We start from the raw sequence: 22476 nt of genomic DNA, 5'->3' as shown, positions 1-22476 counted from the left end.
AGTAACAGTTCCATGGGGAAATGGGATTCAAATGAACAATGCGTAATCTGTATTATTAGACAAACATTTCTCGCGAGGCTCTAGACATTCAAGTAAAGCAATGCGTGTTTTTTTGTGTGTGCTCTATCTCGTCCTGTTCCGTCTGACATCTGAGACGGACGATCAGGTAAAGTTCAACAATTCTGAATCTTTTTAAGACAAAATGCAAACATTTACTACAGGAACATATTTTCTATATTCAATTTCGATTGTGACTAAATTATAATAATTATTTATTGTCACTGTGTGTGAGACTTGCTTTATCCAGTTATGTGTAGTTGTAAACACAGTGTATTTTGGTGATTGACGTTTAATGCTGGGTTTTAAGCATCAAACCCAGTGCTTACTGTCATCAGTGTAATAACAACAGGATAGATTTTCTTAATTTGTTCAACTTTTCAGTCAGTCTCTGTTTTTTTTTGGACAATACACCCTATTAATAAATTAACATAGCCTACCTATGTACCACATGTACTTAGCTATATAATAATCACTCAGATTTGTCATAATTCGCACGTACACAGTTGTGTGTTCGGTTTCGGTAACACTCTATTTTAGTCTCCTTGTTACATATGTTATGTAGTATTATACCATGGTCTGGGTGAATACTCGATTCTGATTGGCTGCAGGGTGTCCATTAAAAAGTGATAATGTACACCTAGGAAAGGCGTCCCGTCAATTTGCCTGATGACAGTTCTAAATGATTGCGCTGGCTCAAACTCACTGATCAACTGCTGCGGTCGGGTCGCTGTGGCCTGTATACGGGAGATATTAAATAGTGCGCTCGACTTAATAAATAAAAACCCTCACGATTTTTACTCTAAAACACATTAAAGTATTATTAATTGATTAAATATTTCTTTCTTTCGTAAGTGACCATGGTATAAGTGGGTTAATGCCCTTCGAGGTGTCCATTGTCAGGTATTAATGGACTTCGGCGGAGGACGGTTCACGCCTCGCCGTCGTCCATTAATACCTGATAATTGACACCTCGTCGGGCATTAACCCTTACATAACATATGTAACAAGGAGACTAAAATAGAGTGTTACCGAAACCGAACACACAACTGTGTACGTGCGAATTATGACAAATCTGAGTGACTCACCTATTGGTGATTATGAAAATGAGTGCCAGCACATTGCAAAAAACAGTTGGAATTATTTAATCAACATTAGCCTAGTCAGTAACCATGAATAAATAAAATAAATGACGTAATTAACCACATTGTTTTATATTTAACCCCACAGCATCCTCACAATCAAAATATCAGTCATAACTCTACTGAAGGTATGTATCTCTCTCTCTCTCTCTCTCTCTCTCTCTCTCTCTCTCTCTCTCTCTCTCTCCTCTCTCTCTCTCTCTCTCTCTCTCTCTCATTGGTTTATGTTTTCTTACTGAACAGTTTTCAACAGTGCTTCTTAGAGAACTCAAATAGAGATATTGAATTTGCATCAAACAGATATGTCTATGTCATTCATTGTGTTCTCCATTCATTCATTCACTTTTAGCAGGGATGGTCTATGTCAACAGCATCTGTAAGCCACGTGAAACTTTAGTTAAAGTTGAGCATGAATTCCCTGAGGTGATGCACAAAGGTGTGGAGCCTCCATGTGTGTCCGTGAAGCGCTGTGGAGGCTACTGCTCGGATGAGGCTATGGTGTGTGTCAGCGTGACCAAACAAACCACCATGATGCAGGTACGAACAGAAACATAGTGTATATGGAAATGTAATTGATTCAGTTCATCATCACATATCTGTTCCTCCTTTGTTTTTTCCCCCAACAAAATTACAGTTAAAGCAGAATGAACATGGTGAGAAGATTATTGAGCTGCCTTTTGTTGAACACAGTGAGTGTCAATGCAGGTAATGCACAAGTCTATGACTTCACATCACAAGCTATTATTGCCGTTTTTGCTGAACTTAAACTTTCATAGAACTTCCTTAAAATCATACATTGCATACATTTACTCTCTTAAACATTAACTTTGCGAATTAAATAAAAAGATGTGACCAAGTTAACTTCTCATGGTGTTTAAATAATAATAATTATCATCATTATTATTAATTATTATTTTTCTTCATAACAGGTCCAGAGATCAACTGATGCTTTTTTGAAACAGCTGAGTCATAGTCATGACATCATGATATTGTATAAATTATTTTAGATTATTTAACCCTTTCATGCATGAATTATGATAACCTCAGTCAGGATTTTTTTTTTTCTTATGTGTTTTTATCGCTCTTAAGGCATGAAAAACAAGATTTGATTTTATTTATTTTTTACACATTTTTCAAAGAGTTTTTCAGATGTCCACTTGAGTGGACAGCATGCGTTTATGGTTTAAACTGAAGAGATACTGTATTAAACATAGAATAGAATGAGGCATTTATATAGCGCTTTCATATCTACTAGTGTACACCCAAAGCGCTTTACAGTCATATCAGGGAATCTCCCCTCAACCACCACCAGTTTGCAGCATCCACTTGGATGATGCGACAGCAGCCACAGTACAACGGCGCCAGTGCTCACCAGTGCGCTCACCACACACCAACTATAGGAGAGGAGAGAGAGCGATAGAGCCAATTCAGTGGATGGGGATTATTAGGAGGACATGATTGGCAAGGGCCGATGGAGGGAATGTGGCCAGGACACTGGGGTTACACCACTACTCTTTACGAGACATGCCATGGGATTTTTAATGACCACAGAGAGTCAAGACCTCGGTTTTACGTCTCATCCAATGGATGGTGCTCTTTGACAGTATAGTGTCCCCGTCACTCTACTGGGGCGTTAGTAGGACCCACACAGACCACAGGGTGAGCGCTCCCTACTGGCCTCACTTACACCTCTTCCAGCAGCAACCTGGTTTTCTCAGGAGTCTCCCATCCAGGTACTAACCAGGCTCAGCCCTGCTTAGCTTCAGTGGGCAACCAGTCTTGGGCTACAGGGTTATATGGCTGCTGGCCAACATAATACAATAATCAAACAGATAAAGTATGTGTATTTAACAAACTAATCAATAAAATTATATCAAATCAAGTGAAAACTATAAAATATATACAAAAAATATAAATACGAAATATTACAAAGGCAATTGAACTTCATACAAGCTGCACTTCGCGTATCTTTGATATCAGAACATGAGGACGTGATTCCTTCAGAATTTTTCTACAGCCTGTCAAGGTACAAATGTGGAAACCACTCAGATGCTCCCTCCAGTGTACTAGAGTATGTCAGTTTACCCTTATTAGCTGATAATTTTGATTATGTTCAAGATGGACACATTTCTATCATAGCCCTCCTCTGAGAAAACCTAGCGATAAGTTTTTTTCAATCTCATCTGAAATGAGCAGTGTTGGGGGTAACGCATTACAAGTAACATGCATAACGCATTCATATTACTTTTTTGATGTTACAAGTAATGTGTTACAAGTAACATGCATTACATAATCAGATTACTTTTTGATCTAACAAGTAAAGTAATTAATTACAAGTAACATGCATTACGTAATCAGATTACTTTTTGATCTAACAAGTAATTAATTACAAGTAACATGCATTACATAATCAGATTACTTTTTATCTAACAAGTAAAGTAATTAATTACAAGTAACATGCATTACATAATCAGATTACTTTTTGATGTTACGATTAAAGAAACGCATTACAAGTAACATGCATTACGTAATCAGATTACTTCTTGATGTTACGAGTAAAGAAACGCATTACAATAATGTGCATTACGAAATCAGATTACTTTTTGATCTAACAAGTAAAGTAATGCATTACAAGTCACATACATTATGTAATTACATAACTTTTTTTATGTCAATGAAAATTACATTCTAATAATACAAATACATTTATTTACAGTAAAAAAAGTCACTGCAGATTAAGTATTTTCAAAAACAATATTCACAGTATAAGTATGAATTGTAGCTGAAATATAGCCATTGATGCATGAGGTCCACTATAGTGGACAGATGATTAATCAGATTTTTCTCCCAATCTAAAATCAAAACTTGGAAAATTTAACTGTGATATGACTCATTAGATATTGCTTGATGCTGCAATATTGTTTTTACCTACAAGAGTCTCCTAGGAATGGGTGGATATTCCGGAGCAACTTGGCATTTCTGACTGACCATTGGCCATCTTGGTTTGGAGGAAGAAAAAATCGAAACACAACGGCTTGCCACTTGGTTGCAATGTATAGGATGATGCACCAGGGTCCACTGAAGAGGATGATGTGCAACTATGCCATCAAAACCCGTGCAAATTCAAGAAAATGCTTTTTTAATAGCTGTCCACTGTAGTGACCATGCATGAAAGGGTTAAGTGATTATTTTGGACAGTTGAAAGTATAATTCACATCATTACTTAGCCTGTATGTTTAAGATTATGTAAAAACACTGTTTTGTTTGTTTTGTTTTTCATCGAAGAATAAAAGCTTATCTGACTGGCTTGAGTAAACGGTGGGTGGAGTCCACTTATTTGTGGATTTGTCTGCACGTCCACGCTGGAAGTGTTTCAAAATCCACAGATGCGTGAGGGGATTTACAAATGCACAGAAAGCAGTTCACAAATAAATGCCAGGCAGAGTTGTGTTTGTAAAATAATAAAACATTTGTAAAATGCATTTTATTTATTTGTGAACTTTTTTATTTTTTGTGAAATTCTTTACATTTTGTGAATCTCTACATTTATTTGTGAATATTAATCTATTTATTTGGAATAATGCAACAATTCTAACCCCATAATTGACTGATTTCAGTGACCATCTGCATAACTTCAACCCACTACATCTGCTGAGATTCAAGCATAGCGCCACCTTGCGTTGAACATAATAAGAGATCATTCATTTTAAGGAATACGTGGCAGTGACGTCAATATCTATGGTCAATATGTGTGTAAAGACCCGGATATTATTCACAGCCTGCACAGTTCAGCCATCAGAGAGGCAGAGTGGTGAGAAATGAATCCTTATATCTTTCAGCTCACATGTTGTCATTTCCCCCTCAGTACCTCAGGACTCACGTCAGCGCTGCTCACATATTCAGATGCGTGTGAAGATTGTTTGACCTATGAAAGCATCTATAATCACACATTCTGCTACATAGCTTAGCAGCTAACTTAGCTAGAGTTGGTTGTCAGTCAAAGAATATCAAAATTATTGCAAAAATAACGAGATACGCTGGTGACGCTGTCATACTATCGTCTTCTTCTGTTTTTATAACGGTGACATTACGTAGTCGTAGGTGATACAGGACGATCACAACTGTAGAGTAGCAGGAGTCTATAGACATGCTGTATAGGTAGGCTAGATAGACAGCTGTTTTGAAGAGAGATATTAAATTGAAGTGACAGTTAAGACGTTGAAAATGTTACAAAAGATTTCTATTTCAAATAAATGCTTCTTTATATTCATGTAAATATGTACCATGGGCTCCACTAAAACATGTAGCACTGTTATCAATTGATAATTATAAGAAATGTTCAAATCAGAACATTATATCATAGACACATCCTGCTGTCTGGATGCTCTCTAGGTTATGAGACAACCACAGATGCATCATTTAAATGATAAAACAAGCATCTGCATCAGAATCATTTGGCAGAAGAATCAAAGTGAAACTGGACGTTAGTTTTGCTGTTAATACACTTTCACCTTGATTGATTTCTCTTTGCCCCTCTTAAGGTGATGAATTGGTGCATCGATGAACGCACGTCGCCGTCACGGTCCTAGAGGCAGCCAGGACGGGGTGTACACTGGGCCTTCTCAGACCCAGTCCCAGCTGGTCCAGCAGCTGGAAACCCCCCTGGCTGTCCCAGCACCCATCGCCCCCGTCATAGACACATTCAGCATGTCCTGCCGAGACCGTACCAGCGAGTTTCAGTCTGTGTGCAAGTCCCTGCTGGGGAGACAGGTGCAATAACTATTGATTCATACTGTCTGGTTGATTGTGTTCATACTGGTGGTAGCATGAGTTGAAAAAACCAAAGAATTGCTGATTTTTTTTGTCCTCTTCCAGAATGGAGCACAGCCTGTCAGAGCTGTCAACAGTGCAGTCAGAGAGCGGAGTGAATTCACGCTCTTTGCTAAGTGAGTGGTTTCTGGAATGGACTGGTCATAAAATGTAATCTGATCTTCAAATAAGTAACAGCAATACACACATGCACAGTCTGCTTAAATCAATAACACACATACAGTTTCAAGTTTTCGTGAATATAATTTTTACAAATGTCATGAATTATTCTTTATTATATTATTCTTAATATCATTTGATTTTTAAAGTGACAGTTTTGAATATAAATGTATACACTACTGTTCAAAAGTTTGGGGTAGTAAGATTTTTAAGTTTTGGGTCAGTAAAAAGTTAATTTTATTCAGCAAGGAAAGTAGCAGGAAAGACATTAATAATGCTACAAAAGATTTCTATTGAAAATAAATGCTGTTCATTTGACCTTTATATTAATCAAAGAATCCTGAAAAAAAAATGTTTCCACAAAAGTATTAAGCAGCACAACTTTTTTCAACACTGAAAATAATAAGACATTTTTCTTGAGCATCAAATTAACATATTCGAATTATTTCTGAAGGATCATGTGACTGAAGACTTTGGAAAAAATCAGCTTTGCCAAGTTACATTTAGTTACATGTATTAAAAAATAGAAAACATATTTTAAATTGTATTTTTTTTTTACAGTTTTACTGGTAGTTTTGATCAGTTAAATGCATCCTTGGTGAGCATAAGAGAGCATAAAACATTTTAAAAAATCTTACTGACCCCAAACATTTGAATGGGGTGTACATATTTTTTCTAAGAAGGAATAGGAAAAGATTATTACGAACTAAGGTTTTCTTTTCAAGAATTACATTTCTTTATGACTTCCATTATGTATATGGACTTTATTCAAAGCATTGTAAGTATGAGATGCATTTTAATGCATTTGTCTATAAATCAATAGATCTGGACTAAATAAATAAATAAATGAGCATCATGTAATTGACCCAAAAGTCAAACTCAAAACTTATGAATGATTTTTCTGTTGTTTGTTCATTGATGTTGAAGATCAGATCAAATTTTATGACCAATTTCCTGGAAAATCCAGAGGGTTCACAGACTTTTTCCTGCATGGGCACCAAGATGCTGCATTTGGCCTATAATTTATTCAGACCTACTTAAGCTTTAATGGTCTGTGTTATTTCATCGACTTGGCCTTATGACAGATAATTGACCGCATCTTATTAACAGGCGAATTGGAAGAGACCTCAGCAACACATTTGCCAAGTTGGAGAAGCTCACAATTCGTAAGTATCTTGTATCCCTCGCCATCTCACACATGTATCACAGTGGACTGTTTTTGACATGTAACTCAATCTGTTTACATCTGCAGTTGCCAAAAGAAAGTCCCTTTTTGATGACAAAGCAACTGAAATTGATGAACTCACTTACATTGTGAAACAGGTTAGGGTGATTCTTCCTTTCCTTTCACCAAGGACACATTATTCTGTCTGTCCGTTTCATACTGTAATCTGATTCATAACGGTCTTTGTTCATTCAGGACATCAACAGTCTGAATAAGCAGATAGCTGGCCTGCAGGAACTCGTTCGATCACGGAGTGGACAGAATGGCAGACATCTTCAGACACATTCCAACACCATAGTAGTCTCATTACAGGTATTAACCTCTGGCCTTAGTGCTCAATCACTAAGTAAAGATGTCTAGTGGACTTTCGCCTGGAATGAAACATTGTTTTCTGTTTGTAGTCCAAACTGGCATCGATGTCAAGTGACTTCAAGTCAGTACTGGAGGTCAGAACAGAGGTAATTGATTTACTTGTCTGGTGTGGGATGCTGCATGCTAAATTGTGGATCATTTTTATGATGTTTGGGGTATTTTTTTTCTCTGTTTAGAACTTGAAGCAGCAGAAAAGTAGACAAGAGGAGTTTTCTCAGACTCCTGTCCCATCATCCTCTTTCCATGCCAACAGCTTCAGTAAGAGCATCTCAAGCTAAGACAACGTCCGCCTTTAATACATTCATGTAGTTATTCTTCCCTTGTGCTTCTCTTTTAACAGACAATTCAGTTCTTATGCAGGACGACTCTAAGAAGACAGATATATCTATAGATATGGACCTCAACTCCAGTCAGCAGATGCAGTTAATCAATGAACGGGTATTATTTGTTTTGCGAGTGTGTTGTGACAGTACAGCTGCAGGTAAACTCATTCAAATGTGTTTGAATCACTGTTGATATGTGTCTGTTTAGGATTCATACATTCAGAACCGTGCAGACACTATGCAGAATATAGAGTCCACCATTGTGGAGCTCGGCTCCATATTTCAGCAGCTGGCTCACATGGTGAAAGAACAGGAAGAGACCGTACAGAGGTAAGAGAAACAAAATTGTTTTTTTAATGTCTGGAAGGATCTTATTTGATAGGTTCTTCATCAGGAGGTATTCTAGGTCCATTTAGATTTTAGATTTTATGACATTGTCTGCTCCAAATTTTCACCTATACCAGTGTTGTTATTGTTAATAAAAACTTGCAAATCGTTTTAGGTAATTGAAATAAAGCTAAAATCAAATAAGCTTAAACCAAAATAAAATAAATTAAGCTAAATAGATGTATTAAAAAAACTAAAAGTAATAAAAATGACAAAAGCATAAATGAAATGAAAACTGAAAATATAAGAATAAAAGCTATTTCAAAATATTAAAGGGGGGTCCTATTATGCCCTTTTACGCAGTCTTGATTTTGGTTTTGGTTGTACTAGAATATGCTCATTATATTAATATTTATACCATGGTCTGGGTGAATACTCGATTCTGATTGGCTGCAGGGTGTCCATTAAAAAGTGATAGAGGACACCTAGTAAAGGATTTCTGGTGAAACTGACTGTTTACCGTTCGAAATTAATAAATAAATGCGCTGGCTACATCAGCTGTGAGTAACCATAGCAACAGGCAGTAAACTGAAGGTTTCTACGAGCTGAGCGGACTATAAATATCTCCGGTTGCTAAATAAACCGTCAGGCGTAACCAGGGAAACCAAGTTATTGTTTGTAAAAACTTTAGATTTCGATTGTAAAACTAATTCAAATATAAACTAATGTTTTAAAAATGTGTTATTTGGCAAGAAGTGACCATGGTATAAGCGGGTTAATGCCCTTCGAGGTGTCCATTGTCAGGTATTAATGGACTCCGCTGCGCGTCGGGCGGTTCACGCCTCGCCGTCGTCCATTAATACCTGACAATGGACACCTCGTCGGGCATTAACCCTTACGTGTAGCATGCGTAGCAACAATATAAAATTATTTAAATGTGGAACATTATGACTTCATAAAGCCCAGAAAAATTCCGTTGTAGTACAAACGAGTCGTTTGTTGTAGTTCCTGAAAGTGGATTCTATTAAATAAAATATCTCCCTTTGGAGTGGACATTGAGGTTTGTAACCTTGCAGATCTTTTTTATGCTCAAACAGCAACATTACACACTAACTAAAGTTGAAAAACTAAAGTTAAATACTTTAAAAGTAAATACTAAATAATGGCTCGTTTCCACTGAGCAGTACAGTACGGTACGGTACAGTACGGTACGGTTCGGGTCTGTTAACCATGATCTGGCTAGCGTTTCCACTGCCAACAGTACCCTTACTTGATAGGCGTGGTGTTTCGATCGACGTAATTTTCGCGCGAAGAAGAACATAGTAAACTACAATGGATGACATACAGCAGATCTTGTTCTTGCTCCTCGACATGTTTGTCACAAGAAGACAAGCGCCGACATTAGGCTTTTCTCAATATTAAGTACGCAAAGTTTGTACTTGCCATGTGCGACTCCTACATGCAAATGGTACAGCGCGTTCTTAAAAGCGTCACTCAGCTCGCTCTGCTACTCCGGTTATCTCTGTTACTCTGTATGTACAAATTTAAGCAACAATAAAACGAAATATGTTATAAAACACTACTCTGCCTCTTTTCGTTTTCATTTAAATAAATTAAACATTATAGGGACACAAATGTGGTTCATGCGCAACGCATATTGATTATTCACTGCACGTTATACGTTATTCTATTTATAACAAAACGATTTAAAACACAACCCTAACGTTACCTCTTTTCGTTTAAATAATAAAAAAAATTACACATTACAGGCAATATATGCATTTGTACAAATGTTGCAATAAACATCAGTGATAATCTTGTAAAAAGAAAATGACAAGAAACCATATTTCTTTTTGTAAAATTTCAGTTTTATCAATAATAGCCAATATAAAAGTTTAAGTAAAAGGTACAAGAAGCTATACAATAAGAAATAAAGCAAACAATTCAGTCAAATGTCCAAATGCTGCGCTAGTCTAACATTACAACAGTAAAGTTAAATACAAATAGCCTATAATATGAAACTAAACTTAGCCCTCAGTCAAAACGATTGACAGGGAACGCATTATATATTCACGAGACCAAAGATCGCCCGTTAGGTCTGCACAAGACGAATTATATCTCATGTTTAACCACTACCGTCGGAGTCATCGGCGAACGTCAGAAGAACTAACTTAGCCGAGGAAAGGCTCATCCAGCCGGGAAACATGAGCGCCGAGCGCCCGCTGATCGCATGGATCTCACAACCGGGGAAAAACAAATCATCTTTATAAATAAACCACAGATTAGAGCTTTAAACAACTACATTCTCGCCTGAAAAACTCTTAAAATTACATTTCGTGACACAGTAACAGTATATTATATTAAACTGTATATAAAAAAATGGCGCTTCTTATGTTGTCATTCCCCTCGTAGCACGCGCAAGTGACGATTCTCTGTCAACCAATCAACGTCCTGCAGTGAGTCTAGCTCCACCTTTTAGTACCGTACCACTGTGCTAGGTACCCCAACGGAAGGGTACCCAAAAAGTGGTACGGTACGGTTCGGCTTTTTGGTACCATTCTCAACTTTTGGCAGTGGAAACGCAAATAAAAGGGTACCGACCCGTACCGTACCGTACCGTACCGCTCGGTGGAAACGCGCCATAATAATAATAAAATAACACTGACCTATATCCAGAAATGTAGGTCGGATTCAAGCACAAGCCTTTTTCTATTTCACATTTTCAGTGTCTAATCAATAAGAAAATGTGTTTTTCCCCATTTTCTTCCATTTGTGGTCAGGTCATCATGGTCTATGACCATAATGAAAAGCTCTCTGCCATTGTAATCGGCACTTTTACTGCCTCCGTAACAGTTACCCTGCAGTTCCTTCTGAAGTAAATGGTATTTGCTTTACAGTTGATGTAATGGTTCAGGTTGTTTTTAATATGCCAACATGCTGACTCCAGTTATAAATCTTACGACTTACACTACCATTTAAAAGTTAGTCAGTAATTATTATTATTTATGTTTTTAAAGAAATTAACACTTTTATTCAGCAAGGATACATTAAAGCAGAGTCTTCAACCCTGCTCCTTGAGACAGCAAATAAATACTGTCTGAGTAGGTACTACACTTTCATTTACTTCATGACTGTTTAAAAGGTATGCTCTATGTAATATGATTATGGGTATTATGAATGAAATTCGGACATACTATATACGCCATGTTGTTACAATCACGTGACCTACCACTGTCACTGCCATTCATAAAATCTCTCCCGTGGACTCGTGGGACAGTAAAGTGTCCATCAAATGCACATTTCAGAATCTTGGCTGAAGTAGTAGCTCATCCGGGGACGTTTTTTTGAATACCATGTATTCGGACATACTACTCTTTTAGGGTACTGTTTTTTGCATACTATATAGTAGGGAAGTATTTGATTTCGGACGCAGCTACTGTCCTGCAAAGTTTATTTCCAACCTGCTTCAGCACACTTGCCTGAGATTTTCAAGTGATCCTGAAGAGCTGGATTATGTGGTTCAGGTGTGTTTGATTAGGGCTGGAGCTGAACTCTACAGGACAGTGGGGCTTCATCCGAAAGCTCAAAAATGCTGCCTTCGGAGGATGCATTCCAAGGTTAGAGGGCATCAAGTATCCGACTCCAATGTTAGCTTCGCTTCCTGTCTCCTGAGATCCCTGCATCTGATTGATTTTTGAAGGCAGCATAGATGTGTCCTTTGCTGCCTTTGATATCCCACAATCCTGAGCTTTGCATTCTGTGACAGTTGAGCTAAAAAAGAAAGGTGGCCTCTGAAAGTTTGACTAACGTTTTCCGCTTCTGATCTCATTTTCTAGCAAAAAATTATTATTTAATATATATTAGTTTTCACCAAAGCTTTCTCTATTTTGCTGTAGATCATTAAACCGTTACACTGCCTCAGAAGTCTGTCTGAAATCAGTTTTGTGAGGTTCCTTCATTCGCAAACGCTGCCTGAAGAGTCATTGTCTGATAGAGGCAAGCTTTCAGACACAGCCTGGGTCTCCAGGATCAAAATTGACAAAGACTTTTATAATGTTCCAAAATAATTTTAGTTCTGTTTAATCAAATAAATGCAGCATTGGTGAGCATTATGAGACATAAAATAAATAAAAAACTTACCGACCCCGAACAGCATTGTATGAACAAAAAGTGATTCTTTCCATTGCACTTCTCTCTTCCCTGACAGAATTGATGCTAATGTTGAAGACACTCAGCTGAATGTGGATCTAGCGCACACAGAGATCCTCAAATATTTCCAGTCGGTGTCCAGCAACCGCTGGCTGCTCATCAAGATGTTCCTAATCCTCGTCATCTTTTTCATTGTCTTTGTGGTTTTCATGACCTGACGTCCACTTTTAAGAGAGGCAGATTTGAGGAATCAGGGGATTCTCAGTATTTGAAGAGTGAAAGGGGCTGTTGTCTCTTTCTCTTTCTGTCTTTTCTCGGCTCTTTCTATGCTCACAGGCTGCTGACTTCTCTTTTAGTGATCTTTTTCCCAAAATTGGTGAATTTATAAGGGCAGTTGTCAGTTTGTAGTCAATTTAAAATAGTCGATAAATGTTTAATTTATACCTGCCCATTTCAATTTCAATTTAATATGTTTGGTATCTGTAACTCTTGGAAATGATTTCCCATATTTTGGTTTTCTAAATCAAACAGATTACAGAGATGGTGAATCTTCCTAGAGGTTTCGACGTGTATTCTTTGTATTTTTGATTTTGGGATTGATTACCATTGTTCTAAATAGAGATCCGTATTTGGAGCTAGTGGCCTTTTCCAATTTTGGTCAAAGCAGAGAAATGCTTTTACATGAAAGTTGAACATGATTCAAACAGGAATTAATTTTTTTTTCAATGGATGTTTTAATCATCCTTTACAAGCTTGTTTGTACATTAATGTTCAGCTTGTTGAAATTTCTAATTGTATGGTCTTGAGGTCCATGAGAATACTGCTTTCCAGAACTCAATGTAAATGGTGTTTTCTATAGAATACATCCATGTGTTTAACTGAGACATTGAGATTGGAGGAAAGTTTTACCATTTGTGAAAAGCATACTGTAAAGATTTAAAAAATGGAAATAGAAATGTATGCTTTATTGTAATGTCTGTTTGTCCTTTTTATTTTCTACAGTAGCATATGTGGTGCATAACTTAAAATTCATGAGATTACTAATAAAGTTAGCTGTTTTTAAATAGAGGACAAAAGTGGCATTTTTAAAGCTATGATGTTTAATTCTTGATAAATATGCCACACATTTAATAGAAGGAAAGCATATGAAAAGTTTGTGGTATATCAGCAAGACCATGATGTAAATTGCTTGAAATAATGCCAGTAAATCTTTTATCCACAAAAAATATTAAGCAGCACAACTGTTTCCAACAATGATTATATAATAAGAAATTAGCATATTAGAATGATTTCTGAAGGATCATGTGACACTGAAGACTGGAGTAATGGCTGCTCAAAATTCAGCTTTGATATCACAGGAATAAATTACGTCCTAAAATATATTTAAATAGAAAATGTCACATTTGATGGAATGGAAGTCTACAAAAGATTCATGATGAATCAGCAAGACCATGCTGTAAAAATGCTTGAAATACTGCTTGAATAAGAAAAAAAAAGTGGCGTAATGCCAGTAAAGCTTTCTTCCATTATAACTGAGGAACAAGCAATGCTATCAAACAATCTGTGTAAAAAAAACAGCTAGTTGCCAGTATCATAAAGAGTTTTCTATTCCAAACATAGCGTGTTCAGGTCGGCGCTCTTTCTTCCACTACACTGATATCTGGCATGCTCCTGATCCTCCTGTTCCTGTGGATATTGTCTTCATCCTCTTCTTCCTTCTCGGGTAGCTCCTCACCGTGCCGTCCCGCTGTGACCCTGCTCCAGAGCGTGTTGATGCGGAGCCGTGAGCTCAGGTTGATGACAGACATGCTCTTACTGCGATTGGCCCGAGTCTTCTGCGCTCTCTCCCTGGTTGCCCCCTCCTCCACCTTGTCCAGGTAGTTGCAAAGAACGGAACGGAACAGACGAGACACCTCAGTCGCATCTGGCTCTTCCTCTGTCACCACTTTCCTCAGCCTAAACAAAACATAAAAGCAGATTAAAACCAAAAGATAATTCTTCTTGGTCACATCTGAAGAGGTTTGTGTTGTAATCACATTTAAGTTCAGTCTTAGTAATATTGTTATATATATATAAACAGTAACCATAGGCTAATTGTTTTGTTGGAAGCCAATGTGATTTTATTTTATTACTTAGCCTATTTTAGTTTAGTATTACTATTTTAATTTAGTTTTTGTTTTCTAGAGTGTTTAGAATCTTGTTTTTTAGCAATTTCAGTACAGCAATTAGGCTACTTATGGTATTGAAAATAAATATGTAATTTTTTTATTCATGTGCCCTCATAAACTTTCATCAAAATAACCCTCCCTCTGCAGCCTCTTTTCCTCTCTGATGACGTGTTTACCGGCGTGAGGGCGGGACAACCTGTCACTTACATCATGTGATTGCAGCAATGGCAAATCACAACGATCCAATCAATTCCCGATAGACAAATCCAAGTCCCGCCCTACATTTCTTCGTGTTCGCAAAGCCGTTTCACTCCTATATTAACACAATGGGGAAGAAGAAACCCGACTTCCATTTCAAGCCGACTTTAAAAACATCGACGCCCCTTAAAGTAATTGTATGATTCACAAACTTTGCTGTCTTAGTTTTAGCATTGCTCAGTAAAGTGTAGCCTGTATTTGTTCAGTAAAGACAGTAAAGGAGTACCTGAGAATGAGGGGACCGCATTGGGAGGGAGGGATCTTTGCACACAGGTCCTGGAGCTCCAGTATCTCGCCAGGTGGAATCTCGTAGGAGGACTTTGGTGGAACTGCAGCCAGCCAGCTGTAATCCACACAGGAGCCTCGCCTTCGGTTCTCCGTCGCCCTCTCCTGGCGGAGACGGTCAGCGCGCTTCACCAAAAAGCCCAACTCGAACAGCAGCATTTTAGTTACCAGTTCCTCAGGCGAACGCTGACCGGGAACCTCGGGTTCCTTGGAGAACACTGATAACCAGAGGAACATCTGAAATGGTAAAGAATTGTGAAGTGTGTACTATAAACAGCGATCACTTGCGCGCCAAAGCGTGCTGACGATACACAAACTCCTGAGTTATGGTAGCCTATTCAAAATAATGAATAATAAATGGCACATAAAAAACATTTTCCAAAAATTGGTTCAAGAGTTATGGGACTTACATTCTCCTAAATGTGCAAAAGGTTGTTATTTTCTCACTGGAGCTTTCCATCAAGTTGGTCTGAAATATTTACTCAGGAGTGCATGGTTAAACCGACAGCACACGTTATCACATGGCAGTCAGTTCTGTCCCTCTCTCAACACCAGATAAAGGGCTAAAGATAATCCCTTATGATAATAATCTACTGTAAAGCCACATTTCAGCGGTTCATCACTGGCAAAGGAAAAAACAACTTAGTCTAAGTAAACTGTCCTTCCACACATGTAAACCAATTTGATCACAAACTGTTGACTGGTGACCACCTAGTCATTCTGATGGAATATGCATGCATAGGATTATTCCTATTACACAATGTAGAATTCGATCCCAATCCTCTGAATAAACACTGCTTAGGCCCCCTGCTGTCCTTTTGTATAGGCGAAAAAAATGATATGAAATCAGATTAGCAACATGGAGAAATATAATAGCTTTGCAGCTCTCATTTTTCAGACATGTCTGTAGCATAATTCATCCCATTTTCCTTTTACAGAGGAAACTCAAGTTGTAGTATGACATAATACTAATATTTGTCAGAACTTGACTTTCAAACAGAAGAAGCTGGAGATCGAAGTTAAAATTGATTTAATTTCTTGTTATGTTCCTTATACCACTGAACTTCTCACATTTATCCTTTGGCCTCCTGTCTCCCCACTCTTGTTAAAAGCCCTGGGAAATTGCTAGGATTAGATTAATGTGTAATGTAAGAGTTCTTAAGTACTGGTGTTCAGAGAAGAGCTGCCACTCCGCATGTGTCTGTCAGTCTAGGAATGAGGAAAAAGCCAACTAAGCTCATTTTTTCCCAATGATTTCAAACTTCCTGTCATATCTGAACAAGTCCAGGAATGTGTGTTTTTAATGGATAATAAATGGAGACCTTCTAAATTATTTATGGTTTTAAAAAAGTTTTTACTTTTTTATTTTTACTGCTTTTTGTACATTTGTTTATTGAAAATGTGCATTTAGCCATGGTTTTGTTTGCTTGCTCAAAAGTCATTTTGAAAATCCTTTATTATTATTATTAAAAAGCTTCTTTTTTTATGGGACAGAGGACACAACCCATATTCCTTTCTTCATACTCATCTACTTTTTTTCACACTCACTTCCATCTCTGCAAATTCAGTTCCTGCTAAAATACCCGTCCATTAGATTTCAATCAATTTTGGTGTTTTAAACCAGTGACTCCTCTCCCATCCGTTCTTCTCTGTTAGGCATTATCACATTGCTTTCTACAGTTACAGTTGCTAGTATGTCCCTTTCATATTTTATCTTTAAATGTTTCAGTGTGGACTTTAATGTGAAAATTATATCAAAACACATTATTGAGGGAACGGAAACTGATACTGGTAACTTCAACCCAAAGAAAAAAAGGATTGTCCCATATTTCCACAGTTGATAGGAAGGAACTTAATCTGAATTAAGAATTCATCTGTCATGAAATCAGTGACAGATCTTATTTGGAGGAAAATTATCTCTCTGATTATAACTTGCATACTTTTTTAACAGATAAAACTTAAAACTATTTACATGAGATTAACATTTCCTCTGTAATTCAATGGAGTAAGAAATGAATGCTTATTCTCTAGTACATTTGTATTTAATCCATGATTGTAATGTATATATTTCTCTATAATAATAATAATAATTTATAACCTATCCCAGCATCTCAGGGCGAAGGCTATACTAATTGTAAAATATTTATAATAAAATAATTATAATTACAATAATTATAATTAAATATTAATAATAATTATTATTATTATGGTAACACTTTGAATTGCAATGTTACACATTTTCTGAGCAGTACCTCCAAAAATTCATGTTTCTTCTTTTTATTATAACTCAGTTCTTATTTAAACTTTAGAAAAACAATGTTACAAACGCATATAGAAGTCACTTTAGGTATAAGTGTCTGCCAATTTATATATATGTGACCCTGGACCACAAAATCAGTCACAAGTCGCACGTGTATATTGAGGCAATAGCCAACAATACATATGGGTCAAAATTATCGATTTTTCTATTATGCCAAAAATCATTAGGATATTAAGTAAAGATCATGTTCCAAGAAGATATTTCGTAAATTTCCTACCGTAAATATATAAAACATTTATTTTTGTGAGTGAATGCAGCACAATCCCGAACATTAATGGACAACTTTAAAGGAGATTTTCTCAATGTTTCGATTTTTTTGTACCCTCAGATTCTCAAATATTTGTATCTCGGCTAAATATTGTCCTATCCTAACAAACCATACATCAATGGAAAGCTTATATATTCAGCTTTAATGTATAAATCTCAATTTAAAAAAAATTGACCCATGTGACTGGTTTTGTGGTCCCGGGTCACATATATGTAATGTATAATGTAAAATGACTTTATTAGAAATGAGGAATTATGAAAAATAACTTAAACATTCCCTTATTTATTAAATTATATACAAATCATATTTATTGATTTAGTTGTTTAATTATTCACAACCCTTTTAACTTTTTTTTTCACGTCATCTTATTATTGTCTCCATAAGACTTATAGCAAACAAACACCCCTCCCTTCCTGATCAGTTTTTATATTTATCCCCCAGTATGTTGTCACCATAAATCTGCCATATGCATCTGTTCAGGACGTGGGTCTGATTTATTTCGGCTTGCCTTTGAGTAATAAAATTCCTCCATTGCTTGTGGAGCCAAAAATTTGAGACGGTGATCCAGAACCTCTCTCACAAATTACACTGAGGGATCAAAGTGGGTATAAAAGTTTATTTAGAGAGTGCAAAATGAATCAAAGTCTTGGTCAGATGGCATATGAGGTCTATGTCTGCTCTAAGAGAAAAAGAAGAAAGACTTATATGATTGGTACAGAGGTGCACGTTACCTAGACTATTCAGATGTGTTTGGCAAAAATCATTCTCCACTGAGAGAGAAAAAGACAGAGAGGCCTTAATGGTCTTTGCTGAAGCATGTTTTTTTTGTATCAGAGTCCAAGTCTTGTTAAAATGAGTAAAAGCCAAGTGTATTTCATCTCCAGCACAGATGGCACCTAGCCCAGCGTAAACAGCACCGCTACATCAGTTAATTGCAAACTTTGTGCTGACAAAGAGACGACTGCACCGCTTAACCCTGTGAAGCAGGAATTATTCAATCACAACTTTCCTATTTCTTATTCAAAACAAGAATATAACCATTGGCCATCCATCCAACAGTGTTTCCCGCTACAAAAGGCTCCAGCATCTATCTATCTATCTATCTATCTATGAATATAAGGCCATGTCTAGAAACAGTTTAAAGATTGTCAAAATTATGACCGTGGATTTGAATCTCGAATGAGATATAATGTATTTTGAGAGAGTTACAGACATCTGTCCACTGCGATATAATTAAGTTGTAGATATTCCAGAGGAACGCTGCATCATCACTTGTCGTCATAAAAAACATATAAAGAGGACTGTCAAATAGAAATAGAAGTAAAGGTCAAACGTAATCATGCATGGTGTTTTGGATGTAACATCACACCCTGAATAACTGGCATGGCTAACACAGTTTTCTTTTATTTGAATTTTTTTATTTTTTCAATCGCTAGGTCGTTTCTCAATACTTTGCAAAACGCTTCACACAGTTTGCACAACATCAGTTTATCTGGGCTAAACTGAAGATTATTTATCATTTCTTTAGCACAAAATGCATTCAATGACTACATCTTTCAAATTGCATGAATACATTTCTCACGTAGACACAGCCACCAGCTAAACTCTATATACCCACTGGCCAATTTGCATGTTTGCATACTCTTTTCAAAACTGTTAATCTTAAATTCAAAAACTAACATAATACAAAATTGAATAAGTCAGCAATTTGCTACATTTTTATAGTAAAACCGTATTGAAATATATTACAAATCTAAAAAATGAAATGCAGCTGAACGCCTACACAGATGTTAGTCTTTCATTTTCATCACCATCCATACAAAAGAGGAAAACTTATAGGAATAATTTTATACTGTAATGTAAACATGGACAATGTAACATGCACCTAAGTGATTTCTAAACTGAGAATGTCATTCTTGTTTTGTAAAGAAATTTTATAATATAAAAGCAAATTGTATAATGCTGCCTGTTGTTTGTGTTTTTTAGGTCATTGTTTTATGAGTGTTATGGAAGAATGAGTATAGATTTTTGGGTAACACTTTATAATAACGTTCAGTTGTAAGTCATTTATAAGTGGTTAGTTAATGATGAACTAATCATTTACAAAACATTCATAAATGATTAGCAAGTGATATACTAACATTTTATGTATGTTTTGTAAATTATGTTACAAGTCATTTACAAGTGATTAGTAAATGACTAATTATTTACAAACCATGACTATGCGTTCATAAATTATTAATAAGTGATATGTTAATTATTGTATGTATGTTTTGTAGATTCAGTTATAAGTAATTTACAATTGATTAGTTAATGATTAACTAATCATTTACAAAACATGAACATGCATTTCATAAATGTTTAATAAATTATGGGTTTTTTTTTTTTTTGTATGTAGCAATTAGAGGGTGCAGAAAGTGTTGTAAATGCCTTGTATACATGTACAGATCATTTGTAACAGGTAGTGTTCAACACAGTGATGTGTAAACGCATGAATAAATCATTTACAACACTTTCTGCATCCCCTAATCTAAAGTGTAAACTATTCATCACTTGTAAATGTGTTACATATCATTCGTAGATTACCACTTCAAGAATCAATAAGGCATAAGATCAACGAATCGTATCTACGAATGATGTGTAACACATTTACAAGTAAAGAATAGTTTACACTTTAGATTAGGGGATGCAGAAAGTGTTGTAAATGAATTATACATGCGTTTACACATCTATAACAGGTGTTGAACACTGTAGTGTGTGCTGCAGTGTAAGTGCTGACTGGTGAGGGTATAGACAGATGTCTTCTCTGAAACACATGGAGTCTTTAACCACTGTGCACCTGATGTGAGCAAAACATACAAAAAAAAAAATGTAACAATTTTTTAAACATTTATGAAACGCATAGTCATGTTTTGTAAATGATTAGTTAATCATTAACTAATCAAATGTAAATTATTTAAAAATAAAGTGTTACCAGTCCTTGTAAAAAGAACTGTAAAGGTCCTTGCACACTCCGAAAGTACGACATTTTCGCATGCGTTTTTTCGTATTCGTGATTCGAATTGTCGAATTGCTCTGAATTGTCAAAACACCATTAAAAGGCTTGCTACGGATGCGAAAAACTCAGAAAATCGGGGGGGAAAAATGATGACGGACGAGAGTTTCGGAGGCAGCGTGCAAGCGTGATTGACATAACGAGGTCGTATTTATTTTTTTTGACGCGAATTGTGCAAGGACCTTAAATGTCTACGATAATTTAACACAACTACTGTTTTCATCTGCTGAAATCCTCTTGCACCTCCAAAAGGGCTCAGGTAAACTGTAACTCAATGACTTGTGTGAAAGAATCTCTGTCAGCAAATAGACAGTTGACCTGCATATGCAGCCATTTAATTATGTTTGTGCCTGACTGTTAATAGAGCTCCAAATGAGCACTAATGTTACACTTCGCTCATTACACCATCACTGCCCACAGGGGGATAATCCTTCCCACACTTGTTAACATACTCTGGCTGCTGACGTGACCTTGTAAGTCAAGCTTTTTGGTGTGAAGAGGGGTGTTTTGGGCACGAGCCAGCAACGAGAATGCAGAGATGGTGTTGCTTCCTCTTTGCAGCAGCAACATTAGTAGCCTTGTGATACATCATCATGAATAATAGAGTTTTTGATGGATTCCTTATCTGGTTATGTAATGGCCTTATTGGTGATGGCTGTAGTTTATTAATGTTACACAAACGTAGTGTTTTCCCCTCTGGCTTCGAGCTTTCCTTTTTATCTTAAACAAAAACCTCATTGTTTTCGACTGATTATCTTTACAAACAGAATCAATTAAAGGTGGTGATACACATACAATGCTTCATTGTCACGTGTGACTATCATGAGAAGTGTAACTCCATCCCTGGCAGGTTTGAGCATGTGGCCGCTGGCATACAGCTCAGAGAACCGTGCAACGTCTGCAATGCTACAGCTGCACTTCTCAGTAAGTTATGCACATTAGATACTCTCACAGACACAAGCATATGGGAAGCGTGTGATAGAAGGAGAGCAAAAGCAAAGGAGGGGAGGCTGAAAAAGATTTTTTTATATAAATAGGCTGAAACTATTTTCTGTATTTCAGCTGTCTTGCACTTCCTACTACTACTATATAGCAAATATGAGAGACAGTCAGCAGAGGTTATGAAATATACTGGCCAATATAATTTCTGGAGTGACCAAAAGCACACTGTTACTAAAACCTGAAGTTTTTCATCCATCTTTCATCCGTTTTTCAAACAGCATTTATTAATCTAGGTTAACATTCATTTATAAATGTAAAAAAAAAAAAATATAGAATTATTTCAAATGTAGAAATTTTAATTAGTTAATGTGTAGGCATAGTTAATGAACATGAATTAAGAATTAATATTATTATTTAATATAAAAAATCACTTAAATATATACAGTGCTGGGTAGTAACTGATTACATGTAATCTGGATTATGTAATCAGATTTCAAAAATTAATTCCTTTTAATAGGATTATATTACGTATTAAAATACTCGTGTGTAATCAAACTACAGTTACTTTTTTATTGATTACATGTTATTCTCACAAT

At 36.3% G+C, this 22476-nt stretch overlaps 3 protein-coding genes across 8 annotated transcripts; 2 read left to right on the top strand and 1 right to left on the bottom strand.

Moving 5' to 3' along the window:
• The first annotated feature begins 20 nt into the window (after window positions 1–20).
• Window positions 21–4857, top strand: LOC311097406 (snake venom vascular endothelial growth factor toxin VR-1'-like). Of its 6 annotated transcripts, none has more exons than XM_084137039.1 (6): window positions 21–166; window positions 1288–1327; window positions 1549–1736; window positions 1834–1904; window positions 2129–2190; window positions 4817–4857. In XM_084137039.1, exons 1-5 carry the CDS (start codon window positions 101–103, stop codon window positions 2154–2156), a joined length of 393 nt encoding a protein of 130 aa, XP_083993165.1. In that variant the 5' UTR covers window positions 21–100; the 3' UTR covers window positions 2157–2190; window positions 4817–4857. The 6 variants fall into 6 exon arrangements, with proteins under 6 accessions (XP_083993165.1, XP_083993168.1, XP_083993164.1 ...); XM_084137042.1 differs by lacking the exon at window positions 4817–4857 and adding an exon at window positions 4135–4638 and having other exon boundaries at window positions 1834–1888; XM_084137038.1 differs by lacking the exon at window positions 4817–4857 and adding an exon at window positions 4135–4638.
• A 72-nt stretch (window positions 4858–4929) lies between these two features.
• On the top strand, window positions 4930–13648 carry stx5al (syntaxin 5A, like). Its single transcript, XM_084137035.1, has 11 exons — window positions 4930–5010; window positions 5741–5969; window positions 6075–6145; window positions 7299–7354; window positions 7441–7511; window positions 7609–7725; window positions 7815–7871; window positions 7962–8043; window positions 8126–8223; window positions 8317–8438; window positions 12643–13648. Exons 2-11 carry the CDS (start codon window positions 5760–5762, stop codon window positions 12800–12802), a joined length of 1044 nt encoding a protein of 347 aa, XP_083993161.1. The 5' UTR covers window positions 4930–5010; window positions 5741–5759; the 3' UTR covers window positions 12803–13648.
• On the bottom strand, window positions 13531–15855 carry LOC311097405 (protein RD3). The gene is made up of 3 exons (XM_084137036.1): window positions 15706–15855; window positions 15237–15532; window positions 13531–14540 (listed from the first exon to the last, which is right to left on the bottom strand). The coding sequence occupies exons 2-3, from the start codon at window positions 15530–15532 to the stop codon at window positions 14210–14212; spliced, it is 627 nt and encodes a 208-aa protein (XP_083993162.1). The 5' UTR covers window positions 15706–15855; the 3' UTR covers window positions 13531–14209.
• Between the last annotated feature and the right edge of the window lie 6621 nt (window positions 15856–22476).

This window comes from Abramis brama, assembly GCF_963993115.1.
Source record: "Abramis brama genome assembly, chromosome: 15".
Classification (NCBI taxonomy): domain Eukaryota; kingdom Metazoa; phylum Chordata; class Actinopteri; order Cypriniformes; family Leuciscidae; genus Abramis; species Abramis brama.
The sequence above is the reverse complement of the archived record's forward strand: the minus strand, read 5'-3'. Positions and strand labels throughout refer to the sequence as shown.

Coding starts and splice junctions, on each gene's coding strand:
- LOC311097405 (XM_084137036.1), bottom strand. CDS start 15,532: ATGTTCCTCTGGTTATCAGTGTTCTCCAAGGAACCCGAGGTTCCCGGT. Junction 14,541..15,236: donor TGCGGTCCCCTCATTCTCAG/GTACTCCTTTAC, acceptor TGTTTTGTTTAG/GCTGAGGAAAGTGGTGACAG.
- stx5al (XM_084137035.1), top strand. CDS start 5,760: ATGAACGCACGTCGCCGTCACGGTCCTAGAGGCAGCCAGGACGGGGTG. Junction 7,726..7,814: donor CCATAGTAGTCTCATTACAG/GTATTAACCTCT, acceptor TTCTGTTTGTAG/TCCAAACTGGCATCGATGTC. Junction 8,044..8,125: donor TTTCCATGCCAACAGCTTCA/GTAAGAGCATCT, acceptor CTCTTTTAACAG/ACAATTCAGTTCTTATGCAG.
- LOC311097406 (XM_084137039.1), top strand. CDS start 101: ATGCGTGTTTTTTTGTGTGTGCTCTATCTCGTCCTGTTCCGTCTGACA. Junction 1,328..1,548: donor CAGTCATAACTCTACTGAAG/GTATGTATCTCT, acceptor ATTCACTTTTAG/CAGGGATGGTCTATGTCAAC. Junction 1,737..1,833: donor AACAAACCACCATGATGCAG/GTACGAACAGAA, acceptor ACAAAATTACAG/TTAAAGCAGAATGAACATGG.